The sequence below is a fragment of the Ambystoma mexicanum genome, chromosome 11 (genome assembly GCF_040938575.1).
Source record: "Ambystoma mexicanum isolate Mex_15411 chromosome 11, UKY_AmexF1_1, whole genome shotgun sequence".
In the NCBI taxonomy this organism is placed as follows: Eukaryota; Metazoa; Chordata; class Amphibia; order Caudata; family Ambystomatidae; genus Ambystoma; species Ambystoma mexicanum.
The window spans coordinates 179,225,736-179,247,081 of record NC_090934.1 but is presented as its reverse complement, the minus strand read 5'-3'; the positions used below and the strand labels follow the sequence as shown (position 1 = coordinate 179,247,081).

Genomic DNA, 21,346 nt, shown 5'->3' with positions numbered 1-21,346 from the left:
CTTACTTTCATGTGCCGATTCATCCCAAGCACAGGAAGTACCTGAGGTTCACGGCTGGCGACTCACATTTTCAGTTTCGGGTTCTGCTGTTCGGATTGACATCCACCCCAAGGGTCTTCACCAAGCTGATGGTGTTGGTGGCAGCGCATCTCAGGAAAGGGGGGATTCACGTCTACCCCTACCTGGACGATTGGTTGATCAGGGCATGCTCTCCTGAGCAATTCCTGGATAATCTGTACATCACTGCCACTCCCTCAGCAAGCTGGGCTTCTCCCTCAGCAAGCTGGGCTTCTCCCTCAGCAAGCTGGGCTTCTCCCTCAGCAAGCTGGGCTTCTACCTCAACTTAAAGAAGTCTCATGTGACACCTACCAGGCGGCTCCAGGACATAGGGCCAGTGCTAGACACATCCCTGGGGCAGTGTTTGCCTCCCCAGGTGAGGGCTCACAACATTCTGCAGATGGTGGACAAGTTTCAACGTGCCCAGAGTCTCCCGGCGTTCGAATTCTTGAGATTGCTCGGCCTCATGGCTTCCTGCAGTTTACTGGTGCCGGACGCCAGGCTGCAGATGAGATCTCTGCAGTGGGCACTCCACATGCAATGGTCGCAGTTCTCCGGCAGGATGTCGGACCCCGTTCAGATTCCGCCCTCGGTCGCCCAGGACCTTCTGTGGTGGGCTGTTGAAGGAAATCTGTTCAAAGGGTCTCTGTTTTGGAAACCGTAGCCGGAGGTGACAATCGCATCCCTCATGGGTTGGGGAGCTCATGCCAACGAGCTGACAGCCAGCGGTCGTTGGTCTCCGTCAGAGTCCAGACTCCACTTCAATCTGTTAGAGCTGCGGGCTGTCAAGCTATCCCTGAAGGCTTTTCTGCCGTTGGTGCAGGGGGAGAATGTCCTGATTATGACGGACAATACAGTGGCCATGCACTACCTCAACAAAAAGGGGTTCGTGCAGAGTCACTCCCACTGTGCAGAGAGGCGATGCAGCTCTGGTTCTGGGCCATCCAGCAGGAAATTTCAATCTCGGCAGTTCATCTTGCCAGAGACGAAAACGCGGCGGCGTACGCTCTGAGCAGGCAGAGCAGTCTCTCACGAGTGGGAGCTGGCTCAGGAAGTTCTTTTGGAGATCTTCGCCCTTTGGGAAACCCCACAAATGGATCTCTTCGCCACCAGTGTCAACTGGAAGTGCAAGAGATTCTGCTTGCGGGAATTTCCTCCAAGAGGAGCCTTAGAAGACGCGTTCATAGTGGATTGGTCTTTCCCACTGCTGTACGCGTTCCCTCCAGTCCCTGTCATTCTGCAGGTGTTGCGGAGGTTCGGTTCCCGAATGATCCCCATTGCTCTGGCATGGCGCAGGAGAGCATGGTACCCGGACCTTCTAGACATGTCCATCTGCCCTCCATCGTCTTCCCTACCGAGACGCTCTGCTCTCACGGGCTGGGGGTTGAGTTCTCCATCCAGAGGTTAAGTGTCTCAGCCTTCATGCTTGGTATCTGAAAGGCTGAGATATAAGGATTGGGACCTTCCTGAAGACGTGATGGAGGTGTTGCTTTTGGCCAGAAGGCCCGTACCGAAATCCCTGCATCGTTGTCATTAGAAGTTCTGCGACTGGTGCAGGGTACAGAATGTGGATCCTTTCCAGTGTTCCATTCCTTTGGTTTGGTCTTTTTTGCTTTCTTTAGCCCACAAGGGCCTACATTTGGGTACCATTAAGGGTTACCTGGCGGTGCTGTCCAGATTTAATCACTTGTCTGAGGAATGTTCTTATTTTAAAATCCCTTTGACTTCCCAGTTCCTAAAAGGGCTAACTCAAGTGTTTCCACCGTCGCCTTTCCAGGTGCCGGGATGGGATTTGAATTTGGTTTTAAAGTTCCTAATGGGAGCTCAGTTTGAGCCCTTGCATTCTTGTCCATTAAGACTATTGTCCTTTAAAACTGTACTTTTATTTGCTGTTACTTCCGCAGAGTGAGTTGCAGGCACGTTCCGCCAAACCACCCTTCACTGCTTTCTAGAAGGACAGGGTTGTCCTTTGGGTACGGCCTTCCTTTCTTCCGAAGGTTGTGTCGGAATTCCATGTGAGCCAGAATGTAATTCTTCCGGCATTCTATCCGCCTCCATATCCTGGTAAGGAAGAGGAGAGGCTCCATAGGTTGGACCCTAGGAGAGCTTTGAGTTGATCTCTCACGGATGTCCTGGGTCAGAGTGGACGATAAGCTCTTTATTGGTTACGCTGGAAGGCGTTTAGGTCAGGCTGTTTCCTAGCAGACCTTGTCTAGATGGATAATTTTGACAATCCCTGAGTGTTATCGTTTTGCGGGAAAGGACCCTCCAGCAGGCTTACGGGCTCCTACTAGGGGTATGGCTCCCTCCACGGCATTACAGAGGGGTGTTCCGATTCGCAATATTTGCGAAGCAGCCACATGGGCCTCTGTCCATACTTTTGTGAAACATTATTCCCTGGACTCTATCCATGGCAAGTTTGGCCTTTGGCAAGGCAGTCATCTATTCTGCATTTTGATTGGGCATTCTAAAAAATTCTAAATTCTTTTCCCACCTCCTTACGTTGGTACTGCTTTGGGAGTCTGTCAAAGATGTGGAATACGTCGGAGGACCCAATCCCCTCAAACAAATTACTTTCTTACCTGGTAACGGTCTTTCGAGGGGATTGGGTCCTCCGACGTATACCTATGACAGTAATCACCACAGCTGTGCTGCTTCGGAAAATCTTTTGGGGGTCTGCGTCCTGCGTCGTCAATGTCGATACGCCACCCTTGAGGACCTCCGCCGACATCACTGGATGTTATAAGTAGGACGGACGACGCCTGTAGCCTCAGTTCCGTTTTTTCTGCGAACGTGTTAGCTTCGGAGATCTCGGCGCACCTCGACTCTTTGGAGTTTCTGTTCTTTATCGGTTCTTCGAACATGTTCGTTTGTGAAGTTATCCTTCGTGATGTCTACCTCGTCTTCCACCCCGCGTCCGGGCTTCAAGAAGTGCGGGGACTGCGGGTCCAAGATGTCGGTGACTGACTCGCACGACGCCTGCCTCTGGTGCCTCGGGGAGGCCCATGACACGGATGATTCTGTTGACTGCCAGTCGCTTACGTCCAAAGCCTTGCGGGAGCGCAAGAAGAACCTTTCCATAGGTAAGGTGTCCAAGCCACGGAAGTCGAGGTCTGCGGGCCTTTCGAGGGGCGACTCTCCGCATTGTCGGAAGTCCAGTGGGGGTCTGTCCCAGAGTAGGTCCCGCCACTCCTCTGCCTCTTCAAGGCACTCCAGGAAGCGCAGTCATCGGTCGCCTTCCCAGTCCTCATACGAGGACTCCGCTCGTCGGCGGGTCGCTTCTCCCACCAAGCATACGACGCCGGAGGAATGGGCTTCCTTTGGTAAGAAAATGCTAGCGATTCTCGAATCGCAGGGCCCTGGTCCGTCCGCGCCTCCGAGTGGGGTCGGTCGTGATCAGTCGAGAGACACTGCTCGTACGCCTTTGGGCTCGGGTGGTCGGCACGATTAGCGGGAAAGGTCCCGGCTCGGACAAAGGGAATCATTCTCGGCCCGTTCCAGGTCTCGGTCTTCGACGCGCTCTAGACCGTGTGCACCTGTGATGTCTTCGAGGAAGACGTCGACGCCTGTGACGCCGAGGTTGTTGGACTCTTTCGAGGCTCCGCCTCCGAAGAAGTCGTCGGCACCCAGGCTGTCGAGGGACACGCTCGGGGCTCCGCCCTTGAGGCCTGTCAATGCTGTCGGTGCCACGTTCGTCATCGATGCCGATTCCTTCGACGCCTTTCGAGGCTGTTTCGATGGGGGTACTCCGGGGCACGGAGGAACCCCCTAGAAAGGCTTTGGCCGAGGTCAAGCATGGCTTTGTTCCCCATTCTGTGCCCTCTTACCGCCATCTTAAATACATTTCAGAGGTGGATGAGGGCTCTGATGATGGCATGGTTCCTGATACGGTGCCAGATGAGATTCTCTCGGGCTGTAGCCAAATTGAGGACCTGCGTCAGTCCCTGCACAACGCCAGGGGTCTGGACACCTCTCCGGAGGTGGAGTTTTGTAGGCCTGAGCCTGGCACTCATGCCGACTCCTCGTACCGGCACCTTATGTCTAGGTTCACCGAGTACTTTGGGTGGTCTGCTCCCCCAGGGGATTTTCTTCAGGATGACCTTACGGATATCCTCGACCAAGGTCCACCAACTGACCCGGTACTGCCGTTCCATATGGCTCTACAGAGGGTGGCGGCGGCTTGGACTGCTCCGGAGAGTCTCCTGGCAGTGGGGAAGTCTTTGCCTCCAAAAATACCACCCAGCCAGTAGCGACCCCTGCTACTTGACCAAGCACCCCGCTCCAGAGAGTTTGGTGGTGCAGGCGGCTACGGACCCAGCAAAGCAGGCGTCGTATCCTACCATCCCTCCTGATGGGGACGACAAGCGTTATGACGAGCGCAGCCCCCGCACCCTCATTTACTCTTGCAGTTCTACCACCCTTATTTCTCAAAAGGATAGCCGAACACTTTCAATGCTAAACCGGGATTCAGCTAAAAAGGTAAGTTTAAATATTCCATATCATATGGAACGGACCTTGGAGACCATTCCTTCTCCAGCGGCATTCAAGGGTCAAAACTGGTGGTGTGAAGTGTGGGAGTGATTCACATACCCAGGGTTCAGTATTGCCCATGAGCAGAAACCATGGAGGAAGATGTGTCTTGTAGTGCCCAGTATGTTTGGTGGTATAATCAAAATTCTATGGCATGGGTGGGGGGGGTAGGGTTTGTTTAATGTTGGTATTAAGAAATGTAATGATATTGTTTTGTGTGGTTATAACTAAAATGCCAATAGAAATTAGAATTTTAAGAAAAATGTATGTTATGGCTCATAAACTGGATTTAAATATTCTAATTTGTAGGCTATGTCTGAAATGAATAGAAAAAATGTTGAAGGTGAACACATTGAAATAGTCCTTGCTAAACCACCGGATAAGAAACGAAAAGAACGCCAAGCTGCTCGTCAAGCCACCAGAAGTTCGCCGTAAGTCTTGCTTGCACTTCTTTGAATGGGAAAATATGGAACCTGCCCACTTTGATAACTTAACACTGTGATGCCTCATGATTGTTCATTTGTTTCATAAGTTTGACTCTGCACATCACTGCCTTCATTCTGTGCAATACAGCCAAAAATAAACTGACAAAGAATTACGTTGACGATCAATTCACTTGTCAAGAAAGCAAGCTGTTTGCATTGGTCTTACAAATGTTTTTGCCTTGCATGGCAACAAGGCAATGGCTTGCATTTTCTCTCAAAGTAGCCAGCCATAAAGGCACTCCATCTCCATTCTATACATGCATCACACCATTTCCTACGCACCAAGAGTCCACTATCACCAGCCAATGGCTAGGGCTGAGAGCACATTTTGCACCATGTCTATGAGCTTTAGTATGCTGAAGTGTGGTGCTTGCTTTACATATAGCAATGTAAGCTATGGAATGTACAGCAGTGGTGGAACCCTGGGTTCCCTCAGGATTCCAGGAATGCCAGTTGGGCATTCAGGATGGTAGTCACAGCAAGAAGGATGGCATTACTCAATCTCACCCACCTTCTAACCTTAGACCCTGTAACACTAATGAAGTACATCTCTATTTGTACTCGCTGGCTCCAGGTTTTTCCTGCATCTTACCTGTGTATCCTGTGACCCCATACACTATATATACCTACTCTGTACATTTATCAATTTGATCTTTTCCAACAAATTCAATGTCTATCTACACTGCTGTTCGGCAGCTGTATTCAAAGGAACTGTAAAAGCACTGTTCTCCAGCATGAGGTCTGGCATGGATTCACATGCTCCTGAATATTACCTGTCAGGCTGGGAATCCTTGGTAAAAAAAAGTTTCACTTTCACTTTAAAACTGTGTCTCCTCTAAACTAATCACTGTACTCTGGGTCATACTGCCCCCATCCAATGAGTCCTCTCCCAAAGCTCCCCCTCTGGCAGCAATCTTCATATTTTTACTGCACGCTACAGTGTTGGGAGTCCTTGAGTTTGCTTTCCGAGCTATTTAGTACGTTTTTCCAGATTTCTTCACAGAAAAGTTCAATTTTTGTGTCACTCTTGCTCATCAGCGGGCAACCGGGATCCGTTGTCAGTGAAGTTTCACCCCCTTCAAGGACGAGGGTTCATCGAAGTTTCCAGAAGGCCACATTGGACCTACTTCGCGCCATCCGACCATGTCGGAGGAAAAGGATGGAAGGACCCGCTTCAGGCCCTGCACCAAATGCGGTCTATGAAATATCTTTGCGCAAGACAAAAATCTGCAGTGTCTTTACTGCCTGCACCCGGACCACATGGAGGTAGAGTGTGAAATGTGCCTGTGCTCTCGAAGAATACGATGAAAGACGGGCACAGCAGTCTGGCAGAATGGCTCAATTCTAACCAGGCCCATGCTCCGAGCAGGGGCATGCCTCACCCGGGACTGGCCCGTCTGAAAAGCGCTCTTCTAAGTCTTTTGAGGTCGCCAATTTGTTGGGGGTTTCAAGATGAGACCAAGAGCCGCAAGTCTGAGTCCACTGGGTTCGCCGCTGCTGCAGGTCCCAGGTTGGATAGGCCATGGTCACCGTCCCCCTCCATAGCCAGCCGGCAATCGAGCTCCTCAAAGAGGAAGTCATCCACCCCGGCCAAGTTGTGGGAGAAGTCAGACAGGCCTAGGCCAGAGGAGAAGGCCCTAAAGCCGAAACGGGCTCCACAGGCTCAGCCATAGTCCTTGTCGGCAACTACAATGACTATCACCGTGGTGGTGGGAGCTGATCCTATGAGCCCATGACCCCCACGGTGAGTCACAGCTGCAGAGGTATCCGCTAAGGCTTCAGGTACCCCTGAAGGGGTTAAGACACCGGTACGACGTCCATTCATCGCAGTTTTTTTTCCCACATTTTTTCCACTTTTTTTACCGCAAAAACCCATCAAAAAATATATGGGGGTGGTATTGGGATATAAGGTTTTGGGTATTTCGGGACTAGATTCGAAATGGGTGGTAGGGGGGCTGGGGGGGGGTAACCCCCCCAACAACCAAAAAATATTCGATGTTTTTGCGGCAAAAATAAATGCACGGCAAAAAATGCAGCGAAATAAAAACGGGCGATGGAATGACATGGAACCAAGACACCGGTCCAGGTCCTGGTTCAAAGCCCTCGGTGTGGAAAGGTGGGGGACCGGGGGAGGACGAAACAGCCCTCAAAGGTTGAAGTTCAACCCATGGATATTTCATCCACGGGCGATTACCACCAAGAGTCCATTCATGTGGTCCACGAGGATGACTATGATGGCGCAGGGCCTAGCGCTCTGTCGCTCTATCCTCAGCCAAGGGACATTTCCATGGGCATGCTCCCGAATCGCCACACGCTGGTGATGTACATTCAACAGAGGTTGGTACTGCAGGCTCCTGATCAGCCTCTGCGTCAAGACCCGACTCCTCCCGGGGACCTGGATACGGACACTGGTTCGGAGACGGCCATGGGAATCGAAGATAAGGACTTCGTCCCGGATGCTCCTCATAGTTTTTCCACTGGACGAGGTGGGATCATTCCACTACATGCTCTCCAGGAACTCCGAGCTGTTCCAGCTGTCACCCAAGGAAACCAAGAAAGAGGGTTTCTTGTATCGGCAGCGGGGAATCCAAGAGGAAGACAATCATGGTAATACCCTTTCTGGAGGACATTTGGGAGGAGGGCCTGGCCCTCATGAAGAACCCATGCATGACTCCAGCCAAGCAAGACAAAGAATGGAAGCCATGGGGGGTGGGGGGGACGCCATGGGGGGGTGGAGTCATTGACACGGCGGCATCCACAATCAAGGGGGACAGCGCCCTGGCTATCTTGGCCCGGTACATTAAGGAGCTGTGGTACAAGCTGCCTGATCCTGGATTTCCTCCCTGACAAGAAAATGGAAGCTGTCGCCCTCTTTCAGGAAAGTGAAGTGACGTCGGACCATGCCATCTGCTGGTAGTGGACACAGCCGATACGGGTTTCCGGCAGATGGGGAACAGTCTGCATTCAGCAGGGATGGTTGAAGGCCACCAACTTTCGTCAGGACGTTCATGTGACGGTGCTTGACATGCCTTACGATGGTGAATCTTTTTGGGAAGGCGGTCAACGAGTACCTCCAAATCAACAAAGCAGAAATTGAGACGGCACGTTCCCTGGCCACCCTTGAGCAGATCGTCCAAAGGTTTTTTCCACATCCTACAGGCAACCGCCCCGATCCTCCATGCAGGAGGCCTACAGGGTCTGCTCCCAGGCCTACGGTAGCAGGGGCCAGCATCACTGTCACCCACGGTGCAGGGGCCCCAGCAGGCCTGAACCAGCCAAGACGTCGGGCCCCCACTCTTGCACCCCAGTGGGAGGCCGGCTGAGGACGCTCATCAGCGAGAGGAAGATCACCACTGACAGATGGGTGCTGGATTCTCTCGCCCAGGAGCAAACCCTGGGAGTTCAAACGCAGGTGCCCTCGTATTCCACCTGGTCCCTGAAAAGAGCACATTCCACAACTCCTGGTGGAAGTGCGTGCCAAGTTACAGAATGGGCCGATGGCGCTTGTTCCCCATCTATTCCAAATACTTTCTTGTGAAAAGGACAGGGGGTTAGAGACCCATCTTGGACCTACACCGCCTGTACTGAATGTTCCTGCGGTTCGTGGTGCCAGGCCAGCACTGCCACAAGGCCCTGCCATTCGGCTTGGAATCAGCCCAAAGGGTATTTACAAAATGCCTGGCCCCGGTGGCGACGCATCTGCAAGGCATACACGTATACCCCTACCTGGACAATTGGCTGATACACACCTGCTCTTGGGAGCTGGTCGACGAGCACACGAAGGGCACCATCTGACTGACGCAGCTGGGATTCTCAGTCAACTATTTGAAGTCCGGCTTGACACCATCGCAGAATGCACTGTTCCTCGATGCCAGACTCAACAGTGTCTTGTCTGGCGTCGCCCTCAAAGGAGAGACTGGTGGCCATTCAAGGGAAGGTGCATCAACTGTCTGCAAAGACGGCTATGGTACGGTCCATTGAGTCGCTGCTGGGCATGATGTCCTGCATTTACCTCGTCTGTTTCCGCAGGAATTCTTGGATGCATGTAGGATACAAGTGTCCAGACGTTTTGCTGACTAGATCCCCCTCAACGAGGCGTTGCAGTGGGGTGGGGGGTGTGTTCCCACATCGCCCAGGTAACGGGATTTCAAACACTGTCATGTCAGACTGTCACCACTGACGCCTCTCTGGAAGGTTGGGGGGGGGGGCTCACACCGGACTTCTACACGCCAGAGGTTTGTGGCTTAAGAGGAGAAGCATCTACACATCAACATCCTGGAGCTACGGTTGGTGTTCTGGGCCATCGAGTCTTTCCTACCTTCTATGAAGGGCAAGGTAGTGAGGATCTTAATAGACACCACCACCATGTTCTACATCAGGAAGCAGGAGGGCACTCGGTCCCCAGCGCTCTCCAAGGAAGCTCATGACTGATGGCACTGGGCCATCGGTCCGGGGATGTTCTGCGTCCCTCTCCTGGCAGGTGTCAAGAACACCATTGCAGACTCCTTCAGCAGGGAACTTCGCTCCTGCCACGAGTGGGAACTTTGACAGGATCAGGTGGACCGCCTGTTCGTCAAATGGGGCAGACCCCCCCGATCGAACTCCAAATGCCAGAGGTTTGCCAGCAGATTTTGTCAACTGAGACACCGCACCCCATTTGCCCCCACCCACCAACCGCCCCGCATTTCGTCTCCTGTCATCAGCACACTGTGTCGATGCAGGATGATACTCATCACCCCATTTTGGCCGCGACGGATGTGGTATCCAGAGCCGGTCAGCATTGCCTCCAGTCAAGTTGACGATACTCCCGGATCTGCTCACCAGAGAGGGAGGCGCAATACTTAATCACAACCCAGGATCGCTGAATCTGCAGGCATGGCTCCTGCAGCCTGCGGTTAAGGCTCCCGCCCCGGCTTGAGCACTCTACGTAGTTCTAACAAGACTCACAGGGGTACCTTTCGAACCTATGCATCAAGCCCCCACTCAAGTTTCTCTTGTGGAAAACTGCTTTCCTTGCGGCCATCGCCTCTGCCAGACGTGTGGGTGACAGCAAGTCCCTATATTGCAAGCAACCCTATCTGACTTTTCACGAAATCGAGGGTGATACGGCGTATGCACCCCTTTTTCATGCCTAAGGTTCCATAAAGATATTCCGCCTCAAGCCTTTGGTTTTGCCAGTTTCCTTCCCGAAAACCTTTGCCGCCGGCGGGAAGGGCCTTGCATTCGATGGATGTTGCTCGTGCTCTGAAGTTCTACATGGCACACACGTTTTCAGAAGGCTTCTCAATTGTTTGACATTTTGACCTGTGAGCCATGGGAAGGCCTTGTCCAAGGATTCCATCTCAAGATGGCTCTCCGGCTGTATCATGCGCTAATCGGCTGGCGAACTGGCCTCTGCCGGGGTTGTCGGAGCACACTCCACCAGAGTGATCGATGCGACGATGGCGTTCCTTTCTGGTGTGCCCAAGCTCGACATCTGCAGGGCTGCAACGTGGAGGTCCACTTTTTTTTTCTTTTTTTTTTTTTTATTAAAGATCTTGTCACACACTTTCAAGTGCCTGACTCGGGATGCACCCAGCATCCAGCGTTGCGTGCCTATACGATCCTTAAGGTCATTTGATCAGGCTAAACTTGGCTAACCCAGGTATCGCCTAGCTAAATTTGGTAAAACAATCTCATTTTGTGGCTCCAGCAACTTGGAATCCTATTCCTTTGGATCTCAAAAGTGCCACATCTGAGTTCAAAAAGAAGGTAAAAACGTTCCTTTATTGCTCCTTGGTCTGTTTCCTGGTACCATAGCGTCATACTCTTGATTACGTTTCGTTTTGTCTGTTGTTTGTCCTTTTTGTGAGCCTTGAGGACTTCAGGCGATCTGGCGCATTCATAAGAATTAAAAGAATAAAATATTTGTTATTCATGAGCATGTGAATCCATGCCAGACCCTATGCTGGAGAAGGTTTAAGTTACTTACCTATAACTATTGTTCTCCAGTGTTGTATCTTTCATGGATTCACATGATGTGAATATTCCCCGTCGTCGGGCTGGGAAACCTTAGTAACTTTAACATAGCATTTTTCTATGGAAAACTTTGACACCTTAGTGTCCTATCGACGTCCTTTTTGGGTGCTTTAGGCTACACCAATAGGACGTCTGGTATAAATAGCCCCGCCCCTGCGGCGTCCCTTCAGATTTCAATAGTCTCCAAACAGTGGGATCACCTCGTGTCTACTCTTCGTGTTCTATGCGTACTTTTCGTACTTCAGCCATGTCATCATCTGTGGCCCAGAAAAAAAATTGCTGTTTTGGCCTTGTGCAACCTGCGGCCTAAAGGTCTTCGAGGGGGACAGCCATGCAGATTTCCTGTATTGTCTTTACCCCAATCATTCGGCGGACGCCTGTGAGACCTGTCAGGGTGGGGGGGGGTTCTCTGAAAACGATGAAAGACCACAACCGCCAGCTGATTTGTTGGCTCAATGAGGGAACTTTACCGGCTTCGGAGGTTTCGTCCCGGGGAAGCAAGTCTTCAGCTCCGACAGTGAAGGTGTCTACACAGCAGAAGCGCAGTGGCCACACACAGGTGCCAGCTTCTGAGCTGGGGAAAGGTGGTTCGTTTGAATCCAGGTTGCATCGACTTGGACAGCTCTTTGCTGTCCAAGTCGGCAGGACCAGACAAGTCCAAGGGGTCGAGTGATGGGCCCGAGAAGTCCGTGGAGAAGCCGAGGGTGAGGGAGTCCTTTTTGAAGCGCTTGTCGTCTAAGGACCGACATAAGTCCTCTTCCAGCCGAGACTTGTCCAAACACTGTTCTGGCACATCTCTGGCGACGCAGGCCACGTGGCAGAAGGCCAGGCCTGTGGAGGGCCCTAGTGCCGACGACTAGGTCTATTAAGGTTCTGTCGTCGACTATTGTGGTGCAATCCTCACTCCCTTCGTCAACGGGGGGGGGGGGGCTGTCATCGGCTCCATCTACGGCTGTGACTGTCAGTGGCCCTCAATTGCTTTGGACGGCGCAGCTGGAGGCGGATGGTGATCTGTTGCCGACTGGAGATCTCTGGCATTCTGGGGCCGGGTTCGGGCCATTGCTCCCGGTGGACATTCTTCAATAGGATCCGGCTTCGTATTCAGTGTCCTCGGGTGTGGAGGAGCATGAACCAGGTTTCCATCCATCGACGCTGGGTCTGTGGGAGGCATAGAATATCGATCCTACAAGATTGATAGAAAGATTGGAGCCAAGTATCCCATAAACTCGAAGATCTGTCCCAACACGGGAACTGAATGCAGTATTAACAAGGTGTTCGAAAGAATGTTCATTTCTATGCTTATTCCCTTCAACATTAGAGACCCCAGCTCTTTTGCTGGACTCGGACTTTTTAATTTTAACTCCTTGTTGCGTAGGACCTTTTTTTTCACTCGTGGTTTTTCCTGATTTGGATTATGTTTTCACGGTTTTTGGAGTCTCTCAAACTCCATGGGCGTCTGCTTTTTGTATGGTGACACACTGCACCTTCAGTGCAGTGTCACTGTGAAATCCTTTGGATTTCTCTTAAGGTTTAAATACCTTATCTTGGGTGGACTACAGTTCCCAAGAATAGAAAGGTGAAATTGTTCTCAACTTTTCTCTGTAGGTCCAGCACACCCCATTTTATGTGGAGTGCTGGGGTTTACCTTGTAGTCCCTTATCCTACTTTCTCAGGTAACATTTTCTGTTACCCCACTACTTTAAATGGCTGGTGGCAGTGGTTTACTTTTTGCTACCATTGTGCTTTTCTACCTCAGGATGAACACTCGGCTGCATTACAGCACCCATGGGTGTCAATTTTGTCAAAATGGCTGCTGTCTTCTTTTTTCATCATTTTCTGTTTGTGAGGTCTTTCTTGGCTTTTACTGTGTACGTTGACAGATTTGAGCCCTTGGTGTGTTTTGCCAGGAGCTGGCTTCAGCGCTGAAGTCTGCCCCTGGCTCCAGTGTATCTGGAAGGGCAGGAAGTGAGGGAGGATCCCGAAACTCCCATGGCCTTTGTCTCTACGAGTGCCTGAATAAAACCAGTCCTGATTGGCCGGCTGGATGTCCGGAAAGACAGCCAACCTGCTGTGATTGTCAGCCTAGGCTGTGCATGAATGGGAAAACTTGCTTAAAAGGCGAGGGTTTCGTGACTAGAGGCACTCGACGACTGGAAGAAACATCCAAAGCGGGAATCGTGAAGAGAAGCCGCTGCAACCTCAGCGGCCTTCGAATTGCCCAGTGAAGCCCTGCTGCTGTGCTGACCACCTTTTCACCTCGACAGAGAAGCTCTGAACATAGACACTTCTCCCCTTGGGTTAGTGGGACCAGCTAACCCTTAGACAAGCTCCACTTTGACGCAATCCCCGACTTGCTGTGCCTCTCCGTTGCTGCAGAAGCCCAATGCCCAATGCCAGAGGTCGAGTGTCCAGAACAGTGTGCAAGGTCTGCTGCAGAACAAATGTGGCCAGAAGCCTCCCAAGGACACTACAGAAGCAGGAAATCCCGGTCCAGAGTCCCCTCACCAGAGTCCAGGGTCATGGGAGCAAGGAAAGTCCAACTGGAGATAATAATTCTGCATGCATCAGTGCTTTATGCGAAGCGCTGAAACCGCAAAGTACAGCTGATTCGAAGAGAGCCTGTAGCTGCCGATGACCTTCCGAAGTACTGCCACAGGAGCCCTCCAGACATCCTCCCTCTTGTCCCCCATGACTGAGGCTCAGGACCAGGATCTGCTTGGCTGCAAGACGGAATCCCGAGCTCCTCCTCTGGCTTTTGCACGGATTGTCTGGACTGAGTTACTGTTTGGGCTGGGGGTACTTACCTTCTCACCCAATGTCGTGCTTTCTCACTTGAGATTTGCACCTGCTTAACTTTGAGTTGATTTCAACTCCCTTTGCACAGGCTTACGAGCTTGTGTGCCGTCGGTGCTTTTTCTCTGAAATGTTTGACTTGGTGGAATACTTTTATCCAAGAAGTGCATCAGATCTATTGACTTTGTCCAAGTGACTTTGGCTGTCCTGGCTCCCTAAAGGCACCTTTCTGAATCCATTGGCTTTGCCAGTGCTTGTCCCTCATACGATAAAATTTGTTGAACACTTTCTGCTGGAAAGGCATACCTAGATTTCATTGGAGGATTCAAATTGTCCTCACATTAGAAGTCCATGTTCTTGCATTTCTATTTTTCCATAACCCTTCCTTTCTAAAACGGTCTAAAGTATATTGGTGGTGTATATATTAATGCAATACTATCCTTGTTGATGTCGCGTCAGGGTGTAGGAGAAAGGTATTGGCATCTCCAAAGAGTATTCACCAGCTTTATTGATTTTGAAAAGAAATTCCGAAGTTTGCTTGACTTTTGAAACAATTGCCTTTTCAAAGAATGCTTTACTAAAACCTGACATGTAAATATATTTCTTACTGAAGCCTTAAGAATGTTACTTGGTTAATTGTATTGACAATTTAATGTGTGCCGCTTTGCATTCACCTCACACCTACCCACTTTAATTTGTGCTCAGTGTTGAGGGGGGGGGGGAATTCTCATTTCTGTGCTAATTCCTTTCAACCTTAGAGACCCGCTGTACTTTAGGACTTTTTAATTTTAACCCTGGAGTGAGGGAGACCTTTTGCTCACTCGTGTGTTTTGACCTTATTTGTAGGTTTCCTGTTTTGTGGAGTCTGACAAACTACATAGGCATTTACTTTTTGCATGACACACAGCACCTTCAGTGCATTTAGAAATCCTTTAGATTTCTCATAAGCGGTATTTTGATGGCTAAAGTTTAATGGTTTTGTTTTGTGTAGGGGGTGTTTTGGGACCCTCTTATTTTGTTGTAGGGGAGCCTGCGTCATGAGGGTAATGAACTGGGTATGTAGAGAGGACTCTGGCTTCCCCACCCTTTTGGCACTTACAGGTGTTTCACAACACGATTGACGGATACTGTAATTTAATCACCAATGTTACATTTATACAAACTGAATCTTTTTCTTGATTTTTATGAAAACCTACTAAAGGCTATTTAACATCTTATGCATGTGTTACCACGTAAGACCAAACAATTTTCCTGTAGCCCACATTGGTTTGTCATATTATACAATCATAACACATCAATGTAGTCAATGTGCATCTAGCTAGTCAACACAATTGGTGTTTCTAGCATGAAAAGAGTCACTACTATTGTTGTAGTTCTAATGCTTTCCTCAGGACTGGTAGGGAGGAGGGTGCTGTGGTAGGTATCTTGCTCAGCCACGCCTATTGTAGGTAGGAAGTCTAAAAAATAGAGTATTAAAATTATAACATTGGTGTATCTCTGCAGATTTTGTATGCCTGGGAAGTGTCTCTCATACCTGCGCTTATTTCTTCAGTGCCTCGGGTTAGTGTTAGTTATTTGGAGCCTTCAATGCGCCGTGGTGGAGTGTCACCTACTCCGTGTGGATTGGATGACTTGTCTCAGAGCTTTTCTTTGGGAGCTGTAAGAAAATGTTGACACAGCTTAGGGGGTGTCATTTAAGGTTTGTAACACAAGTGATGACGTGTTTACATAGTGGATTATGCTTTCCAGCGTGATTGTGCTAATGTTATGTGGTGCCTCTTAAGGGGGCACCCTCTGAGTTTTCTTTACATATTTGCACACATCAGACAGCTTGCCTATGACCTTAAATATACATGGCTAGCATACTAGTTGAGCTAACTGGATCAAAGTACATCCGTTGTGCTCATTATGTTGTGCATCTGCAGTCATTCGGTGAGGCTGTCTATGTTGGGGTGTCTGTTTCTGGCTGGCACCTTGTAGAGGGCAGCTAGCGTTACAAATGATCCTTAAATGGATCCGAATACTATAGCTATTTGTGAGAAATGCTGGTTTCCTCCAGGAGCTCTGTACTTGCGTATGGTCGTGTTCCGTCTAGTGCGCGTGCGTAATGACTGTCTCCCTCACATATAGAATGCTGTAGATCGCAGGCGATTGGGTAGATTTGTTGCTGGGCAATGGGACGCGTATTTTGGCATATGCGCGTTGCCGTGGGGTGGCATGTCAGCTCACGATTGGTGAGGAAGCCGATGGAGGATTTTCTCAAATCTAATGAGTCAATCACGCGGTTCATGCCTAAAAAATGGATAATAAATACTAACGCTGTGCTGGCTGAGCAATGTGTGATGGGGCAGATTATTCTAGTGCTCTCTGTGCCACATACCTGAATGAGCTGGCATCCAGTATGGGAGCCCGGTGTCTCATATGTAGCATGGTCATTTATCACATATCAGACAGCTTGCCTATGACTTTACATATATATGGTTAGTGACTTAATATAATACATTGTATGTCACTCGGAATGTTTCCTAGCATTGCTAAAAGACAATTGTACATCATGCATATTCGTGTTGGTTTTCTTTTCGTGACTACATACATAAAGGGTGTTTGACCTGTTGCATATTCGTACCCCTGGTCTTTTTACCAGTATTCATAAACGCAAGATTGTCCATCATACATTTGCATATATCCATGTACATTGCGCATAGTAGGGCAAGTTGTACCTTTGGCGTATGTGTTGTACGTGGTGTGGAGTCATGTATGTGTAATCTAGGCTGTGTGACATATGGTGGGCTATTATTAGAAGAAAACATTCCACTCTATGGAAAGGTTGAGACCATTTTTGACTGTCAAGACGATGGATCCATTTTTGCTCGAGTTTTCTCAAGTCCAGGTCCCGAGCTCCTCCTCTGGCTTTTGCACGGATTGTCTGGATGGTGAACCAACGGAGTTCGGTGTGTTTGTATTTGAATTTTGCAAAATGCGCCACCATTGGTTTATCTTAAAGTTCTTCAAGCAGAATCTGTGTTCGCAGATTTGCTGCCTGATCTCGCGTTTACTCTTGCCTATGTACAATAAGTTGCATGGGCATTTGATGGCATATATGCTCCACTTGGTGAGACAGTTTGTGAAGGTTTTATGTTTCCACATCATTCCGTTTATTTAAATTTCTTTTTGATCCTGTGTGAGACTGCATACTGAACATTTTCCACATATGTAGTGTCCAACTACTGGTGGGAGGTGCCACAGATTAGTCTGATTACTTCTGTTTTTTTGTAATCGGGTATTTGTATTTTATTTATTTGTATAGCGCACCGGGGGCAACCGGGCGCATCATTTAGTTACAGCATGAAAAAGCAGACAGCAATATTTACAAAGTTAACAGGTATAATAATAACAATAAAAGGACAAGCAGATTGTATTTACAAGGGTACAGCTACGTACAAGTTAAGGAGTGAGCCCAATGCTAGATGTCTTGGCCGGACAACCAAGCTTTGTTAAGGTGTTTGAATCTCAGGAAGGATATGTATGGACCAGATGGTTCTGGCTTCTCTTGAAGGCGAATATTTGTTTTTCTGGGAGGAAAGTGTCCATTTGTAGTAGATTCCAGTTGTTCAGAATCACTTTCCTAATGGCATTGCGTAGTGGTCTGAAAGTGGTGTTAAGGATTTCTGAACTCTGTCCAGGAGGGGCAGAGGTTCATATGGCCAACCTAGTTTCTTGGAACAGGGTAACCACCGGACAAGCCAGACCAATCAGGGTAGCTATGGCAGGCGGTCGAGACTAAGTCTCAGGAGGGGTGAGGGTGACTGAAGGACCTCAATGAGCACACAAAGCAAGGACACTTACAAATTACTCCAGACAGGTGTTACATTAAAAATATAGACACATTTATTACAAGGCCTTTGTAACACAGACTATAGCAAAGAATCACAGTAACACTAAGTAAACCAATACAGTACAAGACCAGGAGGGTTAAAAGGGATGACTGCACGAAATATGTTAACCTAGAGGGGGAAGAAAACAGGCAGTGCAGTTAATCTTTAGACCTAAATCTCAACGAAAGTTATTCACCTAAGAGGCAGTCCAAGCCCTAAGAAGAGTGGAGCCTTGTGCTCAATGGTACATGTGTGCCAATGCACGCGGTTGTTCCAATAGACAAAGCATCTCTTTAGGGGTCTATCAACTCGGAAGGTGGATAAGACGATGAAGAATAGGTTCCCACTATTCAAGAAGGACCTCTACTTGAAGGCAGAGGCAGTTCGAGAGTTTGGGATGGAGTCGCTATTTCACAATAACAGTGGACAGGAGAGGGGGCCCCAGGGGCCATTCGTGCGTAAAGTTGGGCTTTGGCGCTAGGGGCCACCTGTTGGGGTAATGATTACTCACCGGTCCTTGAGGCAAGAAGACCCAAACTTTGGCTGGTTAGTCCAATTCGGTTGCAGGTTTGACAGCGGCAAGACATCTCGGCACCTATTTAGTTCCTGAGATACAGTGAGGATTCCGCAATGTGACAGTGGCGATTTCTCTGCTCCGGGGGTGGGGGGGGGGGTGGATGTAGCACCCCAGTTTCACTGCAGCAGGCTTCGGGGGCAAGAGGGTCACCAATGCAGCAGACTTGCAAAGGACGTTGCCACGGCAGGGCAACACGGTAACCGCGTTTACACCGGTCCGGACGCACTCGTCTCACTTCTGACTGGGAATGCCGAGTGTACGAAATTCGGTGTGAGGGTGCTGTGGACACAGAGCTAGCAGTACACCAAGTTTCGAGGTCCTCCTCAAAACGATGGAGACAGACTAAGGTCCTGCGTAAGCTGGTCAGCCCACTGGTTGGCCGAGGGACACTTCCGAGAAAGCTTACTTGCAGGTTTTGGTGAAGGTGCCGAGAATAGTTGGTCCCACTATTCCAATGGGGCGAAGCGCCTTTGCAGACCTTCTAGGATGACCAGATGCAGAGTGGTCCCACGGGACGACAGCGGGCTCAGGGTGCCAAACCTTCTAGCGGGTCACCAGCGGTTCCTCGACTCAGCTTCGTAGTTGCAGGATACTTGGATCTTATCCCTTGTTCAGTGAGAACTCAAGAGATCGACCTGGTAGTGGTGTTTCCAGCCTCCTCTTATCCAAAGTTGCCTTCGTGCCAAAACGGAGAGGACCCAATGGGGGATCTGCTCACAAACACTCACTCCATATGTGAACCAATCACAGACCATGGTGGTCTCAGGCATTCAGGACACTCCAGACTCTCTGGCACCCAGGATGTGTATTGGGACCAGACATACCAGCCCACATCCTGGAGGCACACGCAAGGCATGCAGAAGCCCGCAAAAGCATTGGGATTCGTGGGAAAATGCATGACCAAAGGAGGACTGGCCCGGGTCGACTCAACCTGGGGAAGGTGAAAGGTCAAGATGGCCAAAGGACAGGATAAAGAACCTCGTGGCATGGCCATTTTGGAGCCAGTCCACCTATTTGTGCCTAACACGTTTAACGTGGCAGGAAAGGGTTAAAAAATGTTTAACAATAGCTGCCACCAGTCCTGTCCAAGACACATCTGCACAGTTCATAAAAAGTCCAGCGAGAGTATCTAGGGCTTTTGGAAGTGACTATAGACCCAAGTGTGCTGTATAGTAAGATGCATTGCACACTTGTTACATGTTGCACAAAAGTTGCAACATGAGAAAAGGACTAAGGGAAACAGTCTCCCAGTACTGACTGTCTTAAGGGCATGTTAGTTTCCCCATAAAAAGTGAGCGAAAGCCCAGAGGAGTACAGCTGAAGGCTGTGCTTCTCTGGCTCAGTCAGTGGTGTCTAAACAGCAGCAAAAAGTTTGGGGGTTGACACATGGAGGGAAAATTACATATGTAAAACACAAGGGGACTGTTTTGGGTATTCCGACTGTGGGTTGCCCAATACTCTGGTCACACTAGGAACTCTGTTTTTTTAGTGAAGTGGGTACATCTCTATCACTGAACACACAAATGCAAGTAAGTACACTCCATCGTGCTAAAAAACCCATAAAGCCGATCCCGACTATGTGTGCCTGCCATTTTCCGGATGAAATTCTAAAATCTTTAATGAGCTTTCTCCGTTAGGCAGGTGCAGGAATGTCTATTAAAGACTGGAGAGTGTGCATTAAATTCTCCAGTGGGTTCCTCTTTTGCATCTGAGCATTGAAGAATCTTGTAGGGTCCTTGATATTTGTTTTTCAGGATCCTAATAGGGAAGACCCTGCCTGTGCTGTTTACTGGAGCACTAGGTCAGGTCTCCCAATAGCCAACCGGTTTCTGTGGTATGAAAGTGGTTGCACCACATTCCTTAGGGCTTGAGGAGGCACACAGTTAGGGTCCTCGTAGTTTTCAGTGGCAGCTTTGTCTGCATTATTTAAGGCCCTCTCCCTGTAGGGGTGACAAGAGGGGAGGAGAGAAAAGAGGGGGGGGCAGGTTAACATATTCAATGCCTTACCACCTGGATGATCTTGTCTATAATTCAATTTCGACATACTGCACATGTTCAGTATAAAAGGAAGGGGATTCTTACTCTTTCCATGTGGTAAATGATTCTATGCACGGATGGGTGAGGCAGCCTGAGACCTAGGGGCCAAAAATGCAATGAATAACTGGTTAGGGTACGTGCTTGCACATGTGTAAGTCAAGTCACAATGTATGCTAACATCGTGTACATTTATTTCAAACTCATTAAATAACCAACAATTGCGTCCACTTTTTGTGTATGGCCGCGCGAAGGCGTGCCATGTCCGATTATAGATTTCCACATCCAACCCGGGGCCGGGCATATATCGTGTGTCCGCTAGTCGGAGGCGAACGTCTGGTGCTCGTTGTATGAGGCAGGGGCTTACCTGCTGCTTTCGTCTGTAAAGAGGTTAGGCGGGCTGCGCCGTCCACCAGACCTCTTTATGTTGACGATTGTCCTGACGCCGCCGCATTGGGCACGCGCGTGTCGGACAACATGGCCGCCTGGGAATGTCTCAGGGCGGCCATCTTGGGGTCAGGCTTCACATCGGACTGTATTGACACACCAGGTTTTTTGGAAAAGCGAGATCAAGTGTACGCCTAAGCAGTGCGCTTTCATCTTAGCACCAGGCTACACCGTGTAAATGGTGGAGCACATGAATGGCTGGAACTAGAGGTCTAGTCATGTATACAGATGCTGTCCTACTGCATTCGCTCGTAGGCTGCTATACACTCAAAGGTCCCCATACATCGAGACCATCTCATTCACACACATCCTCATGGTTTCTAGTCCAAGTAGCCAAGGTCATGGGTTGATGTTCACATAGTGGCAAGTGTTTGCCAACTGGTCGGTTCGTTCAGTCCGATCCTGTCCGTTTTCAAACGAAAAATCCACAGTTCTCTTCTGTAGAGGAGGTCATGGATGTTACCTCCTCTCGTGGGTATCACCATTTTCTCGATAATGGACCAAGTGAAATCTGCTGGATTATGTTGATG

General features: G+C 49.5%; 1 protein-coding gene across 3 annotated transcripts in view; it reads left to right on the top strand.

The window, feature by feature from the left end:
• HNRNPR (heterogeneous nuclear ribonucleoprotein R) overlaps positions 1–21,346 on the top strand; it is an 872,346-nt gene that overhangs the window by 776,507 nt on the left and 74,493 nt on the right. For all 3 annotated transcript variants that reach the window (XM_069622744.1, XM_069622746.1, XM_069622745.1), the window contains one exon: positions 4,897–5,018. In XM_069622744.1, the coding sequence (XP_069478845.1) occupies positions 4,897–5,018 (122 nt within the window). The remainder of the gene's footprint in view (positions 1–4,896; positions 5,019–21,346) is intronic.